Raw genomic sequence first — 11,792 nt, forward strand, 5'->3', positions numbered from 1 at the left:
AAAATGCTAAATAGCTAGCAACCATGTCCACCATGTGCACCATGGACGTACTGTATGTGTAACTGGTGCGAGCTAGTCGAGTCATGCTAGAGCTCTTATTTACTTCTGGGTCGCCCTTCAGTTGCACGAGTGTGTCAGCACAGAAATCACCTCTCAGCGGTGTCAACACCAATCGTCTCTTCCTCACTTAACGCCTCTCGCTCTCCCAATATTCCTTTCCTTCATGCCCCCCTCCCCCCTCGTCACTTATTTTCCCCCTTTTTGTGTTCATTTCCCCCCCCCAACATACACACCTCTCTCTCCCTCTCTCTATTTCTCACATACACACTCTTCCTCACATCCCTGCCTCTCTTCCCATCACATCGCCGGCTTCATTGCCTCTCATTGTCTGTGTCTCTCTGCCGCGCAGTCATCCTTCGACTCCCACACGTGTCAGCCGGCTATTCCTCTGCATGTCCTGCGGTCCGGCTGTGGTTCGTCTCCTCTCCAGAGCTTGAAGGAGGGCAGAGAGGCCATGGAGCACAGCCACATCTTCACCGTGCTGTCTACCAACTCCAGTTCATGGAGTCCTCGCGGTTGCCCTCTCGGACAGTTTCCCGTCATCTACTACAGTTCCTTGCTGTGCCTCGGCCTGCCTGGTAAGAAAGATGAGAGAAAGATTTTCTGTATTAATAGTGCAACAATGCAGACATTCATGCATGACTTTGTGTATTAATGAAGTGCATAGGGATGAGAGGAGTGCATCGTCTCTAATATTCACATTTGTACCTGTCAATGCAGGTTTTTCACATAGATTCTTAAAATCTTGATTTTCTAGTGCATAATGCATGTTTTTATGCATGAATTTGTCTGTGCATATATGAAGTGCATAGGGGTGAGAGAAGTGCAACATCCCCAAAATTCACATTTGTGGTCGATCAGTGCAGATTTTTCATGCAGATTCTTAAAATCGTGATTATTTAGTGCACAATGAAGTGCACAGGGCTGAGGCAAATGCATTATCACCAGAATTCACATTTGTGGTCCATCAATGCAAGTTTTTCACTATAGATTCTTACATTTTTGTCTTTGGTCCAACATAATCTGCATGGACTATTTAGTGCACACTGCATGTTTTATGCTTGACTTTGCATATGAATGTGTGAAGTGCATTGCCCCAAATATTCACATTTCTACCTGTAAATACAGGTTTTTCATACAGATTCTTAAAATAGTGATTATTTAGTGCATGCATGTTTTTTATATGTGCATTTGTGCACAGTATATAGGGGGTGAGATGAATGCGTTGTTCCAAAAATGTACATTTATGGCCAATCAGTACAGGTTTTTCATGCAGATTTTTAATTTTGTTTTTGCTCCCACTTAATCTTGATTATTTAGTAGCATCCTTGACCAAGTGGTCTGTAACCTTGTGAGACGCAACCATATTGTCATCAGACCTGAGGAAAAACACTGTTTCCAAAGGTCATCGGTGACATTCAGAATTCAGTGTCTCACATTAAATATCAGCAAGAAAAATACCTGTTATTCCACAGATGCTGAAATTAGATCTGGCTCTAACTGTAGTGACCTGGGGAGCAGACAGATGATGCATTAGACGTCTTGAGTAGTCATCATATTAATTGGCCTCAAGCTTAATATTCATCCTCCTGGACACTAAAATTACATTTTGTCCCTGCACAATTGCAGACTGATTGCTCATTTATGACTAATGGTATTATTTGCAAGTGTGCTGAACATTTTAATCGAAGCTTCTCTCTCAGGTCGGATGCCATGTGGCACAGTTTCAGCGGAATGATTCGTTGTCAGATTGAGATAAATCGCCGTGCCCTTGAGCAAAGCACTCAGCCTGAGCAGTTTACACAAATATTTTCATTTGCTTCCGAAGGCAGGCAGTCTTCCTGTTGCTCGATTGCTAAATAGCAGCTTGAATTTCGACTCCGACACAGGTTGGTGGGACAAATAGGGGCGTGATGAGATTAGATTTGAGTCTTTATTCAACACTGTGAAAGTCATCACACCTGGCAGTGATTTGTGTAGATGGAGGTGGTGAAGTAAAACCTCTTGAAGGCATTGTACACAGAAAGTGAGAAAAGCATAGAGAACGGACGGAAAGAGAATGAAAAGAGAGAGAGGCTGACTAAAAGCAGGTGTGATTAAAGAGGAAAGAGTGATAGTTTTTGTTTGCAGTTTTACAGTAATAACTACATGCATACATATGTATGTATCACATTTTGCTATTGCATTTTACCTAGAGTCCTGATGATGTTTTTAAAATGCAAATATTCCATGTAGACACATCGATTAATTGTAAAATTGCATACAAATGATTAAGAATTAAAAAAAAAAAAATTTGTAGTTTAACAGTAGAAGTACAGCAGTAGGTCTGTTGTGAAACAAATCAAATAAAATGCTAAATGCAAATAATAAAATGCAATTAATTGTGCAGAGTTGGAACAGCAAAATACAGTAAATAGGCTTTTATGTCAAAGACTGTTCAACAATGTTCAGCTGTCAGTTGTTGTAGAAGCTAGTTAATTAGACACATGCCAACAGGGAAAGGTTGCTTGACATCCTTTAAAAACAAGAAAGAAAGAAAACAAAATCACAAAATAAAAGAAAATACAGCCCAGATATTAAAAAGTACCAAAAAATTACTTAAATATAAAATTATGCATTTTATTATATTACTGTGACATTTCATGTTCAGCTGCACAGCTGTGAAGTGCATGGCAACTTGTAAAAATCTGCAAGTTACCGTTTAATGAAATTTGAAGACTGTTGTATTATGGTACATTCCCAACTTCACTATATAAGAAAATAAGAGTAGAAACCACATAAACGAGTGTGTTCAGATGAGCTCATGCCTGTTCATTGATCGCTAGAGGTGAGGCTCATTAAGGTCACTAATTGGAAGAGGTTGGTCTTATTTCATTTCCTTCTCGCACTGAAGGCTGTACTTTGAAGGACCATTTGATTTATGTGTTTTGGTTCTGTTGAAGATGAAGGGTTTTCATCCAGAAGCTGACTATAACATCACGTTTGTTGGAAGGTCACAGATCCAGAGTAACGATCCTCTCACCGGCTCTACATTACCCTGGTGGTGTTATTCGCCAGTTAAGAGGTGGAGCCAATGATTTTCAATTTAGGTAAATGATCTAGGGCACTCTGAGAGCTCAACGCCTCTGTGAGGAAAGTGTTTGTGAGCGTTTTCGTGTTTGTGTCAGGACGATCAGCAAGTCAGGCAAAACTTTTAGGGTGAGAGTTGATGAACTCAGAGGACAACTTTTTGCAGGCTTCACTGCAGTATCTTGTCAAATTTTGAGACACTGCTAAGATCTTTTCGCAAACTCTAGGAGAGACACATGTGAGTTTATTGGGGGCTTTTGCCACACACGCAAAAAAAACAAACATCTGAGAAGCTGGTGACTTCAGCAAAAGTCTCTATTAGCTGCCAATGGCAGGTGACTTGAGAAATATTTACCAGTCATAAATATTATTTTACCAGCTATGAAACACTGCATTATTTCATTAAAAATAGGCAGAACAAATTGATTTCCATGAGAAACAAAAGAGATCTCATTGGTGATGTTTATAATGTATCAGTATACAATATGCATATTGTGCACAGTATGCACATTTTGAATATGAACTTTTAACGTATTTTTATTGACTCATTCATTTGAACTGATAAAAAAAATTGAAATGTTTAAAAACTTCCAACACAGTAAGGTCATGTGGCAACAATGCAGTATACAACTGTTTTTAATGGCTGCCAAATACTGTATATACTACTTTATTAAAAATAGCATGCAGAATGCAGTATATACTGTAAGCAATACTCTAGTATTCCAGTCTGACACAGACAAGCATGTGGATTCAAAGCAAACTGAGCCATTACAATTGGTTGCTCCTGTTCTGGGCCTCAGAGACCTGTACAAAGAGTCTAGTGAAATCAATATGCTTATGGTGTTGACCACAGCTAAATGGAAATGTCAGGAAATGTACAACCTCCAGGCCGAAATGGATTCCTTTTGTTTGTCTAAATAAAGTACGTTCTCTGCGGGGCATCTGGAGAGATTAATCCAGCAAAAGAGAAATCCAGAAACAAATGCAGAATGGACAGAGGAGATGAAAAAGAAGAATAATGAGGATAAGGAAAGAAAAATAAAGGGAGTTGGATTTTATGTTGGACTGCAGTCTTAGTGACACTCTGATACACATGAGCACACTAAGATAAGATGTCTGCAAGACTTAAAACTGATCCACACAGCCCAGATCAGACACACAAATTGTTAGTGTGTAGAACTCATTCTCAAATAGACGACCAATAACTTTAAGACTCACTGAAACAAACGTTCACAATTAAACTGACACTCAACATTACACGTTTAAGAATATAAAAAGCTAAATATCTGAAACTGACAGTCCTGGCTAGTAACTGGATTACGTAATCAGATTCCAAAAATGAAGTACTTGTAATTAGATTATATCACATTTTAAATATACTCGTAATCAGACTACAGTTACTTTTTTATTGATTAGCCTACACTATTATATTCACACAAGTCTTTGTCTTTGGAAGGCTTTTGTCTTTCAAACACATTAAAATGTTTAATGCATTTCATGTTGTTAATAACAACGAATGGAATATATTTTCATTCTCTTTCTATTTTTGTATCAATATTAACAATATTATCCTATTTAAATCAATGTGATAAAGGTCACAAGTAATCTGGAAACTGAATTTCAAAAACTACAGAATTTGATGCAAATGAGAGAGAAATTAGTTATTGAATTTCATAAAAAATATAATTATTATGGCAAGAAACAATCAATATAGTAATGTGAAGAAGAAATCAAAGAATTCAGTTCAGCTGTAATAGAGTTCAGGCTGTTGTCACTGGATTTAGACATGAAATAACCTTCATTATCCTGTTTGTGATCCAGAACAAAACATCTTTGAGTTTGACACTGGAAAGCTTGTTTTGTGCAGCCTGTAGGAAAGACAAATCTAAAATGAGATCTTAGTTGTTTCTTTTAGAAAGCAATGGCATCAAAAGGAGACATTTGTCTCCTGAGTCTCAGGATTTTCTCTTGCTAAAAAGACCCCAGGAATCTCACATGAGTTTCAGAAGAGCTCCCTCAATTGTGTTCGGATCTGTTAAGATGCCAAACTTTGCAATCAAAAGTCAAAGATCTCAATATGAAATCAAACACATCTCATCAAATTCTCCCACAAACAAATGATTTTCATTTTATAGCTCAATCTAGGTCGCTAGAACTCAGCTGAAGGTTCTGTAGAACCAAATTTATTGGGGACCAGAACTGAGTGTATGGTAATGGTCAGTTTTAGAACCATTTTAATATGCAATGGATTATCAAAATTAAAACAACACAAAGAACATAATATTTTCAGGAAATTATTATTATTAGCATAATTTAAGGAAAAAAATAAAAAAAAGTTATTGTTTTCATTGCTTTTGACACGTAACCTTGCATTTTAATAAATTATGTTATATAAAAGTAAACAGTAATAAATAAACAAATGACCATGATCATGGTTAACAATATATTATCACAGTATTGTTAAAATGTGTTGGAAATGTTCTCATACACACAATAACATCATGAGTTTTATGTCGAAAACCAACAAACAACAAATAAAATTAGAAGCACTATGCACTTTTTGTTTGCATAAACACTAAAATAGTAATATTAAAAATGTTGGCTGGATTTTAAACAAACAAAAAGTTTTGGTTGGGTGACTTACAACATAACATGTTATCTACTAACATGTACTATATATGTTCAAATAAAGATTTGACAAAAATAGTTTTATGAAATGGTAAACCTCACATTTCAGTCTTTAACTAGGCTAATTTTTAAGAAAAGGATCAAAATCATAAATTATAGGCATTTCATCTGCTCCATAAACAATTCTACATTATTCAAAGTATTGAGATTTTTAGAATACATATTAACTTGTTTGCAATCTACCAGTTAAGATTTACAACAAAAATTCGATCTGATTTTTGCATTGGTCTGAACAAAAAAAGGCAGACAGACTGAAGGAATATGTAACACCACTGTCTGACAGCAGGTGGTGCTGATGGAACAGCAGAAATAGAGCGGGTTCCCCGGTAACCGCTGTAAGCACGGAGAGGAGATAAAAAGCTAATCATTTTTATTTTCTGAAGACAGTTGGTTCCCCCTTATGCATTCAGAGATTTCATTTAATCATGCATACTTTCATTTAATTTCTTTCAGCACTCCTTCCTTCATGTTTTCACACAAAACGAAACCTATGTTGCCTGTTGCGCCTGCTTGAGACAGACTGTTAATTTTGCTAAATGCTGAGCAGTAGGCTATTTATCGCAAGTTTTTCCACATATATATAAACTAATCCTTATTAAAGATGAAGCTATTCAGTGAAGAGCAGGTTTGAGCAGAGTGATTTTTCTTGTGGTGTTTAATTAAGATTGATGAAACAGACAGCAAACTGCTCTTTCAGATCAAATACGGATCTGAGCATCAGATTTTCTCAGTTTAGCACACAAGGGGGCGGCCAAGCATATGGGAAACATAATGGTAGCGGTTATAACGAATGTTATCGAAGCCAGACAGTTGAAGACAATCTCATTACCAAAATGGCCACTCAAACTGGATATTCAAATAATCCAAGGTCGTTTTCTGATCAAAAAACGCGGCCAAAAAATCACAAGGGAGTTTTAGACCCAATCAGCTTTTAGTATCACATTAATGTGTCAACTAACCTGCCTTTAAACACAACAGGTGAGGAGAGTTGATTTTAATTTAGTCAAAACAAATTAATGAAGCTTCTCATGAATTTGCCATAAGGAGTGGAGGACGCAGTTTATCTATGTATAGATGTTAGAAGATGTATTGTTAACTGATGCTAACTGTCTAGCTAATTAGCTACCTGATGCTAAGTTGAGGTCATTTTTAAATATAAAGTCCAAATCATTCAATCACCTAGTTAGAATTAATTTGATGGAAAAACAAAGGATTTGATGTTCAGAACAGAGTAACTACAGTAATTAAGCCATGCCTCCTGAGTGCGTTTTACCCCACAGACTAGGTTTGAAAAAATATTGTCATTCTAAAAATATAATTATAATTTTCTTAAATAACACATACTCCCTATCTACAGGCCTTACTATTCTCATATCATGTGTAACTGAAAATTAGATCACTTACTGTGAAATCCGTTTTCTCTCAGGTACATCACCAGTGTAAGTTTCATGGTGAATACTTCTACATCACTCTTGTCAGCGTAGTCCATAGTTACAAAAATTTGTCTTGACTTTATCTAGTGGTTCTTTTGGGAAAAACAGTATGGGGCATTTTACCCCACTCTACCCATGTAAAAATCTAATTTATATATATATAAAAAAGTCTGAAAAAAGTAAAACTATTTTATCTGGATCGATCTTAATTTACATATCAGCCTCCCCAGAAGAAAGACACTCACTTGTGTCATGATTTTCCTTATGGATTTTGCATGTTTAATCAACAACTTTTAGCAGTGGTATTAAATAATGCAATAAAAAGAGAGAAATGTTCAGATTCACAGCTGCAATCACTAACTGTTCAGTTGTTACATGGGAAATGGAAAGTCAGGTTAGCAAATTGCATGTAGTAGGTCATTTGGTTATTTCATGCATACAGAAAATTTGCATGCTGTGCACACTATTTCTCTAACCACATACTTAAATGAAACTAAAAACTCCTTTAAGTCTCTTAAACTATGAAAGACTAACCTCTGAGCACTAAAATGTTCAACCGAAAGATAGACAGCTTTGTTTGCATTTTTAATGTGTGTGTGTTCTGAAAAGGTAAACTGCATCTTTTCTTCAAACGTGATGCAAATGAATCAATAAAACCTATCTCTGTCTGTCTCTCTGTTTGTGTATACATCTTTAAAAGGTTGCTTGTGTGCCTGAGATTGCCAGTGTTTATGCAAATGTGTATGTGTGAGTTTGAAGCTGGAGTCTTTGTAATTTGTAATCAGCTGATGTTCTGGAACTGTGAAGTGCGATTCTCCAGACTCCTGACTGGCATATGTAATCCAATTCCAGCTTTATTAGCTGCACGAATGACTGTCAGACAGGCAGAGACACACCATGGGTGCAAAACACTTTGAAGTTTTCATCCAGTATATCGTTCCACGCAGCAGCCCACTGGCTACTGTAAGGCCACAGTAGGACATTTGCTGGACTTTTGGTGAATTACTTTTTTAAGTTAACATCGCAGAATATTTCCTGAGGTCTTTTGTTATGAGGCTTTATCCTCTATGCGTCCCCTACCGCTGTGTTGAATTGTTTGGCTTAAATGAAGGCAATGCTTTTGTGTGCACGCTCTTTTTGTCACAGTGAGAGGTCATGACAATTGTCATTTCTTCTGCCCGTACATCTCACGCTGCCTGTGAATGACCCACAAACAAAACCAGTTTGGATGAAAGCAAGGTAGTGAAAAGGTCTAGAAGAGGAAAGAGTGGATGCTAGAGGGTCTGCGTATTCTTGGGCCTTTTTCCTGGGTCATTGTGACATGGACATAGAGCACAGCATAAGCACCAGCGATTGGATGTAATTGTGCACATGCTGCTGCTGCTTGTTCAGTTTTTATTGAAGGTCACAGTGAGACAGAGTTGAAAGCTGGGAAGGAAAACAGGCAGGCAGAAAGAAGAGGGACAAATTGAATGACAAAGTCTCAGAAGGTCAAGTTCTCTCATGCATTTGGATATGGAATCTGTATACATGGCTGCACGTGTAAACTTGGGTGTGCATGTGTGTCAACGTGTGAACATGTGCATGTGTGTGAATTTGATTGTGTATGTGTGAATGCATGCACCTGAATGTTAATGTATGCATCTTAACATGTGTGAATGCATGTGTGCAAATGCTTCTGAATTGTGTGTGACTTATGCATGTGGCTGTATGTGCATGCATGTGAATTTGAGTGTGTGTGTGCATGCATGTGAATGTTTATCTATGCATCTGAACATGTATGTGAATGCATGTGTGCAAACGTATCTGAATTGCAGTGCATGTGTGTGAACTAATGCATGTGACTGTGCATGTATGTGAATTTGCGTTTGTGCATGTGAATACACACATGTCAATTTGTCTAAATGCACATGCTTGCAAATATGCTTGCATTTCTGTGAATGTGTGCATGTGAAATGGTCATTGTATATGGATGGAAATTTAAGTGTTTGTGTATGAATGCATGCATATGAGCATTCATATGTGCATGTAAATGTGAATGCATGAGTGCGTGTGACTGCGCATGCGAAAGCATGTGCATGAAAATGAATGCATGCTTGTAATTAGTGTATGCATGTTAATGTTGTAAATGCATGTAAACGTGCATGTGTGCATGTATGAATGTATGCATTTGCAGAGAGAAATGTGGAGCAGCTTTTGATTTTGGCTTCGCTAAATATTGTAACTATTTGTGGCACTGCAATTCCAATGCAATATTGTATGACTCATTCTTTACACCCATATAAGTTTAATAAAGTTGCATTTTCTCACCTGTATGTACCATTATCCGGCAAGACTGACTTCAACACTTTCTCACCCATCCCTTCCTCTCTCTCTTCTTCTGCTTTCTCCATTTCCTCTCACGTTCCACAGCAAACATCCTCACCGTGATCATCCTTTCTCAGCTGGTGCTACGGCGACAGAAATCATCCTATAACTACCTACTGGCCCTGGCTGTAGCCGACATCCTGGTCCTGTTGATGATCGTGTTCGTGGACTTCCTGTTGGAAGATTTCATTCTCGGAGTGCCTCTGCCCCACTCACTTAACAAAGTGGTGCAGGTGCTGGAGTTCTCCTCCATCCACACCTCCATCTGGATCACGGTTCCCCTGACCGTAGACCGCTACATCGCCGTGTGCCATCCGCTGCGCTACCACACCGTCTCCTACCCGGCCCGAACTCGCAAAGTGATCTTGGTGGTGTATGTTGGCTGCCTGATCACCAGCGTCCCATATTACTGGTGGCCAGAGCTGTGGCACGGCCTGCCGGGAACAAGCGCCAGTGGCCGCAGCAGCAGCGCAGGCCAGCACGTGTTGGTTTGGGTCCACTGTGCAACGGTTTACCTGCTCCCGTGCTCCGTTTTCTTCTCACTCAATGCCATCATCGTACGCAAGCTCCGTTGCCGCCGTAGCTGCTTCCGTCTGCGTGGCTACTCCACCGGAAAAACCACGGCCATCCTGCTGGCCATCACCTCAGTGTTCGCTGTGCTTTGGGCACCACGCACCCTCATGATCCTTTACCACCTTTACACGGCCCAACCGGCAATGCCTGGACCAGCCAGGCTGCTGCATTTGGTCACAGACGTGGCAAACATGCTCGCGCTGCTCAACACCGGCGTCAACTTCTTCCTGTACTGCTTCATCAGCAAGCGTTTCCGCAGGATGGCCGGCACGGTGCTAAAGGCCCTTTTCCAATGCAGGAAGCAGCCGCCATTTTACGCCAGTCACAATTTCTCCATCACCAGCAGCCCTTGGATCTCACCAGCCAACTCACACTGCATCAAGATGCTGGTGTACCAGTACGACAAGAACGGCAAACCAGTCTGCATATCCTCCTGAACGCCAACTCGAGTCATGCCATACCAATATAACGCTGGCTACTAAGTCAGGCGAGCTTGGGAAAAGTCCTTCCCGACTGGTGACGAGCTGAAGGCAGTGATCGGTTTGTTGGAAAGTGCCTCAACGAGAGATCCAGTGTCAGGTTCAGAGACATCTTAAGACCAAAATATGGTTCTTTTTCTGGCCAAAAAATAAATAAAAACTGAGCAGGAGTGGTCATTAAGCTATAACATGCCAATGCCTTTCAGGATATTAATGCAAAAAAAGACTCATCTCAAAGTCAAGAGAAATTATGAAAGGCTTGCATTCCAGGCAATGACTGTCCAATTAGACCACTATACATTGATGTGATTTAAAGAGTTTGTCTCTAGTAGGGCTGGGCAATATAAAAAAATGTATATCTCAATATTTTTTCACATTTGGACAATATTCGTTATATACATCAATACTTTTCCATTTGCTCTTGATGAATTTTAAAAGGTGGCTTTTTTGGCCCTCCTGAAAAAAATTGTTTACTGCAAATCAACACTAGTTTAAAAATGTATTTATTTCTCTTATTTATAGTAATCTCTTATTTACATTGCGTTTACACATTTTTAGTTATGAATTCATTATGGAAGCCTGGTTCCGCCACAGAATAAAAAAAATCACAACTGTGAGATATAAACTTGCAATTTTGAATTTTTGTTCTCGGAATTGTGAGATATAAACTCGCAATTTTGAGTTATAAATTCAGAATTGTGAGATATAAATAAAGTTTTTTTTCCCCTCAGAATTGGACTTTATAAGAAAAGAAGTCAGAATTGCAAGATATAAACTCGCAATTGCAAGAAAAAGTCAGAATAGCGAGAAAAAAAGTTATTCAGTGGCAGAAATGGGCTTTCATAAATGATTTGTGAGCTTGTAGAATAAAGAAAGTGAGCCTGGTTGAATGAAAACTGTTCGTTTGTGTTTTCAGTGCTATTGAGTGGATTGTGACTTTCATGCCTCTGATTGGTCAGTGCTCGATTGGCTACTATTCTCAACGCTGTTAAACATTGAAAATAGAAACCTTTGATACTCTTCACAAAGCACTCATACATGGGCATGGGAGCATTTAAAAGCCCACATAACAGTGGTCATTTATGTCATATATAAACTAAACTTTTAATATTATCACAATATA

At 38.5% G+C, this 11,792-nt stretch overlaps 1 protein-coding gene across 1 annotated transcript; it reads left to right on the forward strand.

The window, feature by feature from the left end:
• Window positions 1-46: 46 nt before the first annotated feature.
• LOC107673198 (probable G-protein coupled receptor 139) lies at window positions 47-10,806 on the forward strand. Its single transcript, XM_016466698.1, has 2 exons — window positions 47-638; window positions 9,663-10,806. Exons 1-2 carry the CDS (start codon window positions 224-226, stop codon window positions 10,625-10,627), a joined length of 1,380 nt encoding a protein of 459 aa, XP_016322184.1. The 5' UTR covers window positions 47-223; the 3' UTR covers window positions 10,628-10,806.
• The last annotated feature ends 986 nt before the right edge of the window (window positions 10,807-11,792 follow it).

This window comes from Sinocyclocheilus anshuiensis, unplaced genomic scaffold (assembly GCF_001515605.1).
Source record: "Sinocyclocheilus anshuiensis isolate Anshui unplaced genomic scaffold, SAMN03320099.WGS_v1.1 scaffold724, whole genome shotgun sequence".
NCBI lineage: Eukaryota > Metazoa > Chordata > Actinopteri > Cypriniformes > Cyprinidae > Sinocyclocheilus > Sinocyclocheilus anshuiensis.